Source organism: Hyperolius riggenbachi, chromosome 6, assembly GCF_040937935.1.
Source record: "Hyperolius riggenbachi isolate aHypRig1 chromosome 6, aHypRig1.pri, whole genome shotgun sequence".
Taxonomy (NCBI): Eukaryota; Metazoa; Chordata; class Amphibia; order Anura; family Hyperoliidae; genus Hyperolius; species Hyperolius riggenbachi.
Window position 1 is genome coordinate 299,675,709 of NC_090651.1, and position 15,370 is coordinate 299,691,078.

The 15,370-nt window shown below is 40.4% G+C and overlaps 1 protein-coding gene across 1 annotated transcript in view; it reads left to right on the top strand.

Moving 5' to 3' along the window:
- The window catches only part of LOC137522175 (otogelin-like), a 245,595-nt gene that overhangs the window by 212,954 nt on the left and 17,271 nt on the right, over positions 1-15,370 (top strand). Inside the window, exons 101-107 of the mRNA XM_068242207.1 lie at positions 1,610-1,647; positions 3,147-3,179; positions 5,764-5,875; positions 8,573-8,671; positions 11,260-11,279; positions 13,421-13,526; positions 13,979-14,001. Of these exons, the coding sequence (XP_068098308.1) occupies positions 1,610-1,647; positions 3,147-3,179; positions 5,764-5,875; positions 8,573-8,671; positions 11,260-11,279; positions 13,421-13,526; positions 13,979-14,001 (431 nt within the window). The remainder of the gene's footprint in view (positions 1-1,609; positions 1,648-3,146; positions 3,180-5,763; positions 5,876-8,572; positions 8,672-11,259; positions 11,280-13,420; positions 13,527-13,978; positions 14,002-15,370) is intronic.

Below are 15,370 nucleotides of genomic sequence, written 5' to 3' on the forward strand. Positions count from 1 at the left end.
TATCAATTGAAACGACTTTTTTTTTTAATACTCTATATTAGTGTACACATTACCACTAGTGCTAGGGGCACTTTATTTATTCACCCAGGTCTCTCTCTCACTATCTCTGCTTAAAAATTCATTTCTCACACAGCTCATGGTAGTTTGGGTCATTCTGAGCTGCTTGGTTACTCTGTCACACAGCTCACAAATATATTTCACTGTGTCACTCACAGCATGCAGGAGTCATGAGGAGAAATAGGCTGATCTGAGGTGGTAACAGAGTAACTAAATGAGCTGGAATATTGCTGGAATATAACAAGCTATAACAATAGCCTGTGTTTACACTCAGACTGGCTGCCTGCTTGTGGTGATTCACTCCAGGCTGCATCCACTTTACAAGCAGCTGCTGAGAGGGGCAGACCACTGTCTACAATTAGCATTATTAGTATCTTTATCAGTAAAGAGAAGCAAAGATAATAAACACACATTGCTAGAATCTTTAACCCCTTACCACCATATCAACAAGATTCTTTCAGCAAGGTGATAATTAAACTATAAACTGAGGAGTTGATAGCAACTCCCCTGTGCAGAGACATGGTCTAGCCCTCTGGGAGCTCAGTATTAGATACATTTTGTATCCAACTCTGACGCCAAAACTGACGGAGGATTTTACAGCTGAGAGGAACAGCTGTGTGAGGAATCAAATTGCTCCTAGTACTTGCCCTAATGTGTGCTACAACATACAGCATTTAAAAATAAATGCATACATCGATAGTATTCCTTTAAGTAGTATTAAAGAGAAACCATAACTAAGAATTGAACTTCATCCCAATCAGTAGCGGATACCCCCTTTGCCATGAGAAATCTATTCCTTTTCTCAAACGGATCATCAGGGGGTCTGAATGGTTGATTTTGTGGTGAGACCCCTCCCACGGTGTGATGTCAGCACCTTACAGCACTGAGGTACTGACATCACACTTTGGGAACCTTGTTGCATTGTGGGAAACAACAGCTGTTTCCAACTGCCAAAAAAGCAAGCAGCATCTCCTTCCAGTGACATCACCTGCCAGCAGTAAAAATGTCACCATGTGATAAATGTCTGAATGTAAATCAGGGAGAGGAAAGATTTTACAATGGACAAACGCTGACTAAATCATTTACACATAATTATTGTAAAAAATTAAGCACTTTTTTTTATTACATTATTTTCACTGGAGTTCCTCTGTAAGTTAGTACCAGGAGTGGCACAGGAAGGGGGAATGTGGTGACATCATCACACTCTGCTCAGCTCTACAAGCATACAGGAGGTGTGACCTTGATCAGTCCTGAGTCACTTTGCCGCTGTACACAAATGAGCAGTTCTCCAGATAACATGAGCTATGCTTTTTTTGTTTTTTATACAAAAAACAGCAAGCCAGGGGATAAAAAATTTGTTTTAATTATACAGATGACAGACACTTTTGAATATTTGTGGCTGGAGTTTAACGTAAAATAAATTTACTTGTTTTTTTTTAAATGTTCCTGTTTACATTTTAAGGAAATTCTACAGCAGTTCATAAGTTTACACTCAAGGTTGAAATCTGTTTATGCTGTTATTACAGCTGATTGTTTACCTTTTACCTTTCAGAGGACTTAACGACTCCTTCACCACCCATAACCCTTCCGGTAAGCCAGTAATAATAACTAATATTACCTTAGGTCTTCAGCACTGAATTTCCAATATTTAATAATATTTAGATTAAGCCAAATTTATTCCAATGCATTCATATTAAAGGTCATCCGAGGTGAAAATAAACTGATGAGATAAACAATTGTTCCTATCCTCCTTCTCCTAAAAATTATTATTATTTTATTTTATTTTTTTAAATATCGAACAGTTTTATTTTATATTTAAATCTAGTTTCTAAGTTTTTACTGTTTCATTGTCTCTGCTCAATGACACTTTCATTGAAGTACGCCAGAGCTCAAATCTATGAACTATTGACTCCTTTTATCTCTTTCCTGCTCTCAGAAGCCATTTTCTGCCAGGAAAATGTTGTATGGCTGTTATTCCTTATCGGTGAGGGTTATGCTATAGTGTGACACAGTCCCGACCTGGACAGAAACTGTCAATTGCATACCTGATGTTTAAGTCTTTCAAGCAGAGAAAGAAAAAAAGAACACAGCATGGTCATTCGTGTGCTTGGCACTGTACATACACATGTCTATCTCATCATGTCACACGTCACCCCGGTATTCCTTTAAGCAATGAACAATGTGATATCTGTTTGGTGCTCAACTTGCTGGTGTGACTGGGAAGCTTTGTGAGTATTAGAAAGTTCTTGTTTTGCTGCAGGGCTGATTAGGTTAACCACCCTGGCGTTTTATTAAGATCGCCAGGGTGGCGGCGCAGCAGTATTTTTTGATTTTTTTTTTTAAATCATGTAGCTAGCCTAGCGCTAGCTACATGATTCCCCCCTCCCGGCGGCGTCTTACTCACCTTGCCAGTCGCTTCTGGCGCATTAGCCCATCCGGAAATCCCGTTCTAAACTGGATTTCTTGGAGGGCTTCCCCCGGCGTCATGGCGACAATCGTGATGACGTCATTGTGACGTCATCGTGAGTCCCGATCCACCCCTCAGCGCTGCCTGGCACTGATTGGCCAGGCTGCGCAGGGGTCTCGGAAGGGGGGGGGGCACTTACGCGGCGGGTAGCGGCGCATCGGCGGCAAACGGCCCCCACATGCAGCTAGCAAAGTGCTAGCTGCGTGTTTTAAAAAAATTGTTAAAATCGGCCCAGCAGGGCCTGAGGGACGCCCTCCAGCGGTCATGGACGAGCTGAGCTCGTCCATACCGCCAAGGAGGTTAAGAAACAAAAAAACGATATGGCCTAGTTATAAATAACCAAGCCTGAGGACGTTTCTGTAATATCAGAGGCTTCTTTACTGTAAACCAACACGTCTACTCACAAACCTTTACCAGGTGTCTAGATGTTTACTAGAATTTTGAGTGAAGTTGATATATTTGTAGTAGTTCATGTGTTAAAATTGTAAAAGTATACTTCTCATGTACATTTTTAGTACTAAACACATTAAAATATAACAAATAATACGTTTGAATGCTATCTTATGATTTGGTGTGTGTTACTTGATGGCCAATAACAGTTTATCATCCTGTTTTCCCACAGCCAACCACCACTCCATATATACCTCCTCCTCCGGTGAGTCATCTATACAAAGGACAAGTACTGAAAAAAATAAATCACCCTTAAAGCTCATCTCCACCACACAGTCCCCAAAAGACCATCTTATAACTTAGTGATCATAGTGCTAATATATGTTAGCTTTTGGAGTAAAATAAGGTTTCTGCAGCTAAAAATCTGGCCTTTAAATTTTGATTGCATGACCAGAAGGCCTGAAACAAAGGAAATTAGGTTCAGGAAGTGTGGACGTGGCTGCTACTGCCTGGATTGTATCATCCGTGCAGCTAATTACTCATACAGGGTGAGGATTTATCAGGGCAGCATAGAGTATATATTTCAGGCTTAAAAAAGAAGTTCACTTTGTATTTATGGCTACTGGTAAGTTCGAGAAATTGTATTGCATAGTGACATACAAAGAAAATCATTAATAATATTAACTTATAAGGGGAAAAAAATGGCGTAGTAGTACCTACATAATTTTCAAAAATAATTAGCAAAATTAAAATCTTGCTTGAAAACCCAGCTTTATATAAAAATACACATTATTATTATTATTGATTTATTTATAAAGCGCCAACATATTCCGTGGTGCTGTACAATGTAAGAAAACAAACAAGGGATACATAATGATACAGACAATGATATACATCAAATATGAACACTGATACAAAATACAGGACAGGTGATTACAATAGCAGATGTAACATAATGACTAAAATGTATAAATGTATAACAGAGTGCAAGCAATTAAAATAACATTCCATGACACAAAAGGGTGAGAGCCCTGCCCTTGCGAGCTTACCATCTACAGGAATGGGGTGGAAACAAGAGGTGGGGGAAGTATACAGTATATGTACAGGCAGTGCGTAATTAGGTTATTTAGTGAGGAGTAAATGTAGATGTGAGGTTGAAAGGTGCATAGCCTAAGCTAGAGAATACGCTTGTCGGGAAAGGTGGGTTTTGAAGGAGCGTTTAAAGATTTCAAAGGTGGCAGAGTGGCGGATGTGCTGTGAAAGGGCATTCCAGAGGAGGGGTGAGGCACATGAGAAGTCTTGTACTCGTGAATGTGAGGATGTGATTGTAGAAGAGGATAAAAGAAGCTCGTGTGCAGATCTTAGATTGAGGTTGGGTTTATATCTGGAAACTAGTGAGGAGATGTACAGGGGAGAGAGATTGTGGAGAGCTTTGTAGGTTAGGGTTAAGAGTTTGAACTGGATATATATATATATATATATATATATATATATATATATATATATATATATATACTCACCTAAAGGATTATTAGGAACACCATACTAATACGGTATTTGATCCCCTTTCGCCTTCAGAACTGCTTTAATTCTACGTGACATTGATTCAACAAGGTGCTGAAAGAATTCTTTAGAAATGTTGGCCCATATTGAAAGGATAGCATCTTGCAGTTGATTTAGATTTGTGGGATGCACATCCAGGGCACGAAGCTCCTGTTCCATTACATCCCAAAGATGCTCTATTGGGTTGAGATCTGGTGACTGTGGGGGCCATTTTAGTACAGTGAACTCATTGTCATGTTCAAGAAACCAATCTGATATGATTCAAGCTTTGTGACATGGTGCATTATCCTGCTGGAAGTAGCCATCAGAGGATGGGTACATGGTGGTCATGAAGGGATGGACATGGTCAGAAACAATGCTGATGTAGCCCGTGGCATTTAAACGATGCCCAATTGGCACTAAGGGGCCTAAAGAGTGCCAAGAGAACATCCCCCACACCATTACACCACCACCACCAGCCTGCACAGTGGTAACAAGGCATGATGGATCCATGTTCTCATTCTGTTTACGCCAAATTCTGACTCTATCGAGACTCATCAGACCAGGCAACATTTTTTCAACTGTCAAATTTTGGTGAGCTTGTGCAAACTGCAGCCTCTTTTTCCTGTTTTTAGTGGAGATGAGTGGTACCCGGTGGGGCCTTCTGCTGTTGTAGCCCATCCGCCTCAAGGTTGTGCATGCTGTGGCTTCACAAATGCTTAGCTGCATACCTCGGCTGTAACGAGTGGCTATTTCAGTCAAAGTTGCTCTTCTATCAGCTTAAATCAGTCGGCCCATTCTCCTCTGACCTCTAGCATCAACAAGGCATTTTCGCCCACAGGACTGCCGCATACTGGATGTTTTTCCCTTTTCACACCATTATTTGTAAACCCTAGAAATGGTTGTGCGTGAAAATCCCAGTAACTGAGCAAATTGTGAAATACTCAGACCGGCCCAATTGGCACCAACAACCATGCCATGCTCAAAATTGCTTAAATCACCTTCCTTTCCCATTCTGGCATTCAGTTTGGAGTTCAGGAGATAGTGTTGACCAGGATCACACCTCTAAATGCATTGAAGAAACTGTCTGCCATGTGATTGGATGATTAGATAATTGCATTCTTGAGAAATTGAACAGGTGTTCCTAATAATCCTTTAGGTGTGTGTATATATATATATATATATATATATATATACAGTATATATATGCCCCTCCACTTCACCAATTAACACCCAGCCCTCCAAATCATTAATTACTATGTATGCACTCATACTTTGTCATATTTTGCCATATATTTGTCATACAGCCTCCATGTTTGAATGTGTTATGTACACCTGTGACCTGTGAGAAGGAAGGTCAAACTCCAGTTCTGGTGGAAGCTCCATCTGACATTCGCTGCTGTGCAGTCCACAGATGCGGTAAGATAACTCCTGCAAGATCAAGTTATGTATAAGGCTGTTTGGTGAACCGTTGTCTATACAACCATGCTGGCACATTGTTTTAGGTTCCTTTTACACTTTCTCCAGGTGTCCTTAAATCTTTAGCACCCAAATACTCAAATGGTGGCTTTATATGAGAAGTCATAATTGGCTCCTCCCTTCCTGCCTCCTGAGATTAGTTTATCTACTGGTCCATCTTTGTGATGAGCAATTTTACTGACCAACTGTCAGTATCAAGAGTTAGCAAATAATTGAACCACTTTCCACAACTTTCAAAGACAAGTTGCATACATGTTAGTGTACTGCAGGTTTCAGGGTTACCTAGGTGCTCTGAAGCTATTTATATTGCGCTTTTCTTCCAGCAGACTCAAAGCACCAGAGCTGCAGCCAGTAGGGCACTCTCTACAGGCAGTAGCAGTGTTATGGGTCTAGCCCAAGGTCTCATTACTGAGTAAGTGCAGGCTTACTGAACAGGAAGAGCTGAGATTTGAACCCTGGTCTCCTGTGTCAGAGGCAGAGCCCTTAACCATTACACTATCCAGCCAGATACTGTACATGTTACAATGGTAGTTTGCCAAATAAGCTCACTGACTTTCCCAAACCTCCAACCGTCAGATACATGAGCATACACTTGAAATTTAGAACCATTTATATATATCCATACAGCCTTCTTAATCCTAAAACATCAACATGATTGTAATGTAATCGTTAAAGTGCACAGATGGTTCATTTGTGAGAGTGTCAGGTTCTGGCAATTGAATGTTTTTGGCATAAACTTCTTGGTGGTATTTCAGTGGACCCAGATTAGATGCAACATGAGCCAGAATGTTTTTGGCATAAACATCTTGGTGGTGTTTCAGTGAACCCAGGATATCAGGGGTTAACTTCAATAACTGCTGGCCCTCTGTGACATCTCTTAACCTAGGGGTCCCCAAACATTTTCATTCAATATACTTCAGACTGCTGGGGCGGCCGATACATACATAAATTAAATTTGGTAAAACATTACATTGAATCTAGGTATTGTTTCCCCCCAATCATGCCCAGAGGAGACCTTCCAGCAGCAGCCATTCAGTCATGAGTCGCCTGAAGAACACCTTTGTGCACCAGACAGTGAAACATACCCAGGTGACAAACTGCCATCCAGTTGGACAGCAGTATCACCTGATGCAAAATTAGATTGGAAGGCAGCTAATGACTGCTTACTGGCTTCTACAGTATGTGGATGGGTGGTGCCAGCACGGCTATTCTATGTGCGGGCCGCCGATATTTAAAGGTGCAGTGAGCTGCTTCTGTAAGTTATACATTTTGTGTTTGGGGGGGGGGGAGTGAAAAAGCCTCGGCGGGCCACATTTGGCCCACGGGCCATAGTTTGAGGACCACTGTCCTAACCCATACCTTTCCCCACCATCCACACCCAACTTACCCTACCTCATCCCTATTTCTAACCTCCCCCTCTCCTCTGCCAAACACATACTGTTCCTCCTACATTGGTCATGTTGAATCACATGTCAACAGCTTTTTTTTTGGTAATTCAGAATGCCTAATGACAGAGCAGGACATTAATCAGCCTATTATTAGCAATGTATTCATTGCAGAGAACATCAGTGCTCTAAAAACTTATCATTGGGCACTCTAGTCCCTGGTCAATACCGTAAATTAATCCAAGTTGCTTTTCCAAGTGGGCGTGGACATATTCCTTATATGCTGCTCTCTTGAAGTGCATTTTAGTAATCAAATCTAAATATGCCATCTATGGAAAGTGCCAGCGTGTTACCATTTATTATGTTTTGCTTGTTTGTTTATTTGTTGTTGTTTATTTTACAAATTAGTTCATGCCAACAGAAAGAGCAGAACTGAATTGGTGTAGAGCAGGCATGGGCAAACTCGGCCCTCCAGCTGTTACAGAACTACAAGTCCCACAATGCATTTGTCATGTCTTCATGACTGTGGCTGTCAGACTCCTGCAATGCATTGTTGGACTTGTAGTTCCTTAACAGCTGGAGGGCCAAGTTTGCCCATGCCTGGTGTAAAGGATTTGTGGGTATGCTGTTGTTACATTGATTGCATTATTATGTTGCTCTGACTGTAGGTAGGTGGAGCACAGACAGAGGTCACAAGATTGAAATCTACAGCTATGGAAGCACTTTTTTGCACTTTTTGCTGCCTGAGGCAAACTTGTGAGAAGGCCCCCCCCCCCAATTCGGAATGATCACAGAGCACCCGGAAATGTCCACCCTCAGTATATGTAGAAGCCAGGTATAGTTGCCCCAGTATGGGTAGCTAGTATAGTTTTTTGAGGCGTTGAGGCCAGGGATTTACATAGGAAGTGGAAACTGGCTCATAAGGTAGTAGGAAGGAGCGGTGGCCATGCGGGATGGGGGGGGGGGGGCAAGATGCCACATGCCACTCCAGCACTCATGCCACCTGACGCAAATGCGTCACTTGGCGTGGACGACGCTGTATAGAAGTCTGTGACATAGGAAGTGGCTGGTTAAGGGATTTCAGGCCTGGTATTATCAAAAAGCTTTTACAGAAAATAAACTCTACCACCACCTCCCTACACAAGACTGAGGAAAGATGCATGCCTTGCCTTGAATTTAAAGGATAAAATAAATCAAATTAAAACTATTATATTTTTATATTCCAACACCTATTTCTGTTCTTTACATATAGAATGCCAAGAAGAATGTCTACCTGTCGAATGCGCAGATGGCAGCGCACCACTGCTAATTGGAGATCCTTCATCCGAATGCTGCCCAGAAATGCGGTGCGGTAAGTGTCTTTTGTGGCGTCAGTGATTGTGACTGCTGACGGTACAGAGAAATGAGTACAGAGCCTTGACTGCGACAATTCTTACTAGATAAAAAGCCTACAGTGTATCTCCCATAGAACCATTCTGTACCAAGCCTGCACTGCAAACATCATTTTGAACTAGAATTAAAATATGTAATTAAGAGTGTGCTATGCACATTCAGCTACGAAAGCTATGGGTGATCTCTACTCACAAAGAGGACTCCACACATACCTTTTCCATATATAAAGCTCCTATAAGAAAATACTGACATTTTTTAATCCCCAGTCTGGGGAAAAAATTGACACCACTGCATGAGTAGTTAACCTTGATGTGCACCCTACAGCATAAACACATTTCTGTCAAGGGAGCTAAGAGGCAGAAATAACCATTTAAAGAGGAACTCCATTGAAAATAATGTAAGTGATTCATTTTTACAATAATTATGTGTAAATGATTTAGTCAGTGTTTGCCCGTTGTAAAATCTTTTTAATCCCTGATTTACATTCTGACATTTATTACATGGTGACATTTTTGCTGTTGGCAGGTGATGTAGCTGCTGCATGCTTTTTGGCAGTTGGAGACAGCTGTAAACAGCTATTTCTCACAATGCAACAAGGTTCACAGACAGGAAACTGCCAGGAGTACCACGGTCCTCAGAGTTTCTTGTGGGAGGGGTTTCACCACAATATCAGTCATACAGCGCCCCCTGATGGTCTGTTTGTGAAAAAGAATGGATTTCTCATGTAAAAAGGGGTATCAGCTACTGATTGGGATAAAGTTCAATTCTTGGTCGGAGTTTCTCTTTAATGTCTACAGTAGGTGAAAGATGTTACTTTGTAACATCACTACTGCAGAAAAGGTAAGCTAATTTTCTCCGTTTTCAACATGCATGATGGCAGCCCCCATGAAACAGAGACAATATATTATTTAGCTGCTCTTGCTATCAACCTGAGATCACACTGAACAATTAGAAAAGGCAGATGTGGAATCCAGTGGGGGTGAGGAGTGTAGTTTAGGTTTACCAAGCCCAACTCCATAAAATGAGGTTAGGTCTATTAGCATGGGAATTTGTGGTACCCATGGCTTTAATATGAACCATTGTGGCCGTGGAACAGAAAGTAAGGGACAGCTATAAATTGGGTTTTATGCTGCTCACACACTATTCAATATCATCAATACAAATTTTATCCAGTCTTACCACATTTAAATAGTAGGTAGAAAAAAAAACTAAGTCTTGTAAAAGTAACACATTTAAATAGGAACTTTAACACAGACTTTATCCCAATCAGTAGCTGATACCCTCTTTCCCACAAGAAATCTTAACCTTTTCTTGAATAGATCATCAGAGGGGTCTGTATGGCTGATATTGAGGTGAAACTCCTCTCACAGTTGGCCCTGACAGTTTGCTGTCTGTGAACCCCCTTTGCATTGTGGGAAATAATTGCAGTTTCCAACTGCCAAGCAGGCAACATCTCCCTCTGTGCAAAGAACTCTCAGTAACGAACATTCTGTATTGTTCATCTGGCAGAAATAAAGATGTCACCATCACTGATACATTTCAGAATGTAACTCAGGGAGAGGAAATATTTTACAATAGACAAACACTGACTAAATAATTTATAAATTAATATTGTAAAAAACAAAAAACAAAACAGCAAATGTATTTATTACGTAATTTTCACTAAGTACTATAAGTTCTCCCTGAACAAATTATCACCCTCATATACGTAACTGTGTTTAAACAAAGCAAAGATTGTACAATCACATTGCATAGTGTATAGCCAACCTTCAATCAGTAAAGGTAGCCACTAATGATGCAATCTTAAAGGGAACCTTTCTGAGAAGGATATGTATGTTTCCTTTTAAATAATACCAGTTTCCTGTCATTCCTGCAAATGTATTTAGCTGCAATAGTGTCTCATTCACACACCTAAAACAAGCATGCAGCCAGTGGCGTAGCTAAGGAGCTGTGGGCCCTGATGCAAGTTTTACATTGGGGCCCCCCAAGCACTCTATACATAACAATTGATACAGCACACCAAAACCTGCCAATGTCAACTACAGTGTCAGAGGTGCAAGAAGGGGAGGGGAACAGTTTGATACTGATTACCACTATTCAAAGTATCTATAGAAGTGATTATTATGAGCACAGGATCAATAGAGAGCCAATACTGTAGTTGAGGGAGGGCCCTTCGGGGCCCCTCTGGCCCAAGGGCCCCGATGCGGTCGCTACCTCTGCACCCCCTATTGCTACGCCCCTGCATGCAGCTATTCCAGTCTGACTTCAGTCAGAGCACCTGATCTGCATGCTTGTTGAGTGGCTGTGTCTAAAAGTATTAGAGACACAGGATCAGCAGGAGAGTCAGGCAACTGGTATTATTTTAAAAGGAAAAATCCATACCCTTCTCAGTTTAGGTTCCCTTTAACAAATCTATGTAGTACAAGGGTAAGCTGGATGAATTTACTTTGAATAGATATGTTAGGCAGTCTCTTATATCACCTTAAGACTCGCAAAATATTCCTGACACTTTCTAAAACTTTTTTTTTCTTATTTTCTTTCTTTCAGCACCTCCAAAAACAACTCCTGTAAGTTTTCACCAATAAAATACATCTACTGCCAACTTACCCATCACTTATATTTCAGTTTCGATTGGACACTACTGGGTTGAATCAATTATCATGTCTTGGCAGAGAGGAGAGGGGAGGCACATGTTTGCATCCCTCTTATAGGTCATATTGGTCCAAGGGCTGTTAAAAGGTCAGAGAGACAGCGGTTGTGGGACTGCAGTTCTGTGCAGTACCCACTGACAAAAACGTTTACTGGCGAGACCAGATCAGCTTGTGCTTATTAAAGCGGAATATAACCCTGCATTTCAACTTTACATATTATATGCAAAAAAAAATTTTTTTACTAGACTAGCATTGGAAGGGTTAAACACAGAGGTTTAAACTTCCGTGGAGAGATATGCAGAAGTTCAGATTGTTACATTTTATTTAGTTAAATGTATCTATTGAGAAATGTTACACACTCTTTGGCTGTCCTCCAGCTCCTTCTCAGTCAGAGAGAGTGAGTCACGTTCAACACTTAGATACATTTATGTAAACAAAATGTATCTATGTAAGCTTTGGATGCGTCTGCAGAAATCTCCAGGAACTTTAAAGCTCTGTGTAATGCTGGATACACGCCATGCGTTTCCGCGTTCGATGCGTCCGTCGATACGCGTCGATTCGATTATTTCCAACATGTCCGATTCAAGCTTCGATGGATCGTTAGGTCGATTTGCCATACTTTACATGGCAATCGACCTAAAAATCATCGAAATTCGTTCGGAAATGCTCGGAAATAATCGAATCGACGCGTATCGACTGACGCATTCGACGTGGAAACTTATGGTGTGTATCCAGCATTACCCTTCCTATGCTGGTCTAGTAAAAAAAAAATGCTGGTTGCATATAATATACTGTAAATAATGTTTTAGAGCAAAGTTGAAATGCAGGGTTATATTCCGCTTTAAAAGATAGCACTTAATGCAATCAATGCAGGTGGACATACACACAACTGTAACCATGCAACCACTAAGTCACTTCAGCAACCCTTCTTATTGTCTGATGTCACCTAGATGAAGGTTTCAAGCTTTTGCAACACATTTCAGAAACTACCTCATAAAAAGGTTTGCTGAAAACTTTTTGTTCACCTCCAGAGACCTCCAGCCTGCTGATGCCCAGCATGATGGTCTTGTTTTCAGTAAACTAGTGAAGGGAATCCTGGAACCAGTTAGGAAATATTTATTTAGTGTATATTATTGATAATCTGATTATTCAACCCAGCATTGTTCACTCGGTATCTGATACGTTTTTGGTGGAGTCCTGTTTTAAATTGTATTTTCATGGGGGTCAGGTATGTCAGAGCTCAGGCCTATCTTCTAAATAACCCAGCATTGTAATAAGACATATGGCACAGGTATGGATTTTAGTTTCATCACAACATCCACGGGCTTCTATTAATCAATATCTCTAAACAAGCCCCATCATTACATCCATTTTTGACACTGCCTATAAAGGTTTTTAAATGTTTCTATTTTCTTAAAATTAATGTATTTAAGTGTTTCTAAAATTCTACATAGACCTTAGATGAGGATCCCCGATCTAATAATTTACGGTCGTTGGCCAACAATTAGATGTACAGGTAGAAACTGCCCTCCAGAATCAACTTGGGAGAGTAACTGATTGGCTGCAATGGACCTTTTGATCAGTTGTTAGTGTATTCCCCTGCACTCAACACTCAAGCCCTTCCCTTTCACAGAGAAGACCATGGACTCTTGGCCAACTTAGCTAATGTCTGCATAGTAATCACTGGTCAAATAGCAAAGGAGATCCCAGACTGACCTTTGTTAACTATCATCCACTGCTTGTGGTAGACCTAAAGCATACCTGAAGTGATGTGTGGAATACTGAGATAAACATGGGGACATATAGTACCAATCCAACTTAGAACATACCTGTGTTCATAGCTCCCAACTGTCCCACTGGAGGTGTGGCTGGGGCATGTCTTAAGGTGTTCCTCGTTCTTATCTCAGAAAGTTGGGAGGTATGCTATGTGCTAGGCCAAAAAGTATTATTTATTTTTTATGCACCTTACATTAGCATTTGTTCCATGTTCAGCAGCATCCTTGTCTATGCGAAAAAGAATTCCATTATGTAACTGCTTACCTCTATGTATACTGCAGGGTATATGTGAAAGCAGGACCTGTGCTCCTGAGCCAGAATGCAATTCTCATGAAACTAAAGTTGCAGTTCCCACCGATGATGTGTGCTGCAAGGCATTCTTCTGTCGTAAGTATTTGTATCCTACACTTCACCCAAATATGTAAAATGCCAGAATATTCACACTACAGCTTTATTTGCATTGAGTCCTGAGTTTATGGAAGGGTGGTTTAGAGTGGAAAAGTCTAGTGGAGAGGACAGGGTAGAGCCTTTAGACTTCCCCTTGATTTTGTACTGTGGTCCTACATAGTAAGTAACACATATAGAGAATGCCTAAAAAAATATGTTTATGGGCAATGGGGAACAGGTGAGCCATCTCAGGAGAGCCTTTTCATCAGGGGTCAAAGTGCAATCCAAACCTCTACATCCCCTATTACTATGACACTGGCAGTACCCTCTGGTATAAGCATGTTTGCATAGTTCTGTAGCTGATATCTATATACTGTATGGTGTTTGCTATGTAACTTGATGACATTGCTGATCCTAGACTATATTAACATATTTTTGCTTCTATTTTTCAGTTCCCAGACCTACTTCTGCTCCTGTAAGTAAAAAAAACTTGGTGAAATCGGTGAAATCTGAAAATAATAATAATAATTATTATTATTATTATTGTTACTCATTATTATTACATATACAATTGGTGATATATTGTTTACAGAACATTGCCACAATTCATGTCACTATTGTTTATGTCACCTCCTTGAATCATTCTTTCTGGGAGGGCCAACTAACCTACCAGTACATTTTTAGGTACCTAAACAAACACAAGGAACAAGCACACACCATGCTGATAGTATTCTGGGTGGCTTTTAAATCTGGGATTCTAGCAATGCAATGTGATAATGTTATCCACTAAGATACTATTATCCACACAGCCTTAAGGCTCATACACACTTCCAACTTAATGCACACCAACCGTACAACATGACCAACCCTACAAGAAGTTGTTTACATGACAAGTACGTACACACACGCCAACCAACTAAACAACCAACTCACTTAAGTACTATGCGTGCAAGCTAAACGGCAGACTGCAAAACATGTCTGCACTCACAAACAACAAAGTTGTTCAAAAGAATTGTACACACGTTCCAACTTGCATGCTAGTTGGGCTGATTGATCCGCTAGATGGATCTTGCAAACAATCTGTAATCAGTTGGTCACCTGGTTGTTTGTCAGCCAATGCCCTACACACGCCCAACTAACTATCTTCCAAGAGATCAAGTTTGAAAGATAGTTGGGCAGATTGTTGGGTCGTGTGCATGGTCACACTGTCTTACTGATATGATACAGAATTATGCTTTTATGTATGTGTGTTCAATAAATGTCACCTGTAGATATACTAGATTGTTGTCCAAGACGTAGGGTGTCTATGAATCTGTAATATACTTACTATAGCCCTATGGACTGTTTGGTTTCTACCCTAAAGTCATGCTCTATTCACAACAGGCAGATTAGAAATTATTATTTCCCATTGCAGGCCCATGCTCCTACTCTATCAAGATTTATTAATACCATATATATTTAAAAGAATTCCACAAAGTTTCATTGGACTGGGAATTAGATAGGAATATTTTCAATTTACACCTATTCATTTTTTTAAAGTTCTTTCTGCCTAGCAGAAAGTAAATGAAACTGATGATCAAAGAAACATACAACTTAAAGAGACACTGAAGCGAAAAAAAAATTATGATATTATTATTTGTATGTGTAGTACAGCTAAGAAATAAAACATTAAGATCAGATACATCAGTCTAATTGTTTCCAGTACAGGAAGAGTTTAGAAACTCCAGTTGTTATCTCTATGCAAAAAAGCCATTAAGCTCTACGACTTTCAAAAGTCGTGGAGAGGGCTGTCTTCTGACTTTTATTATCTCAACTGTTTTCTTTTCCTCTGCTAGAGGAGAGGT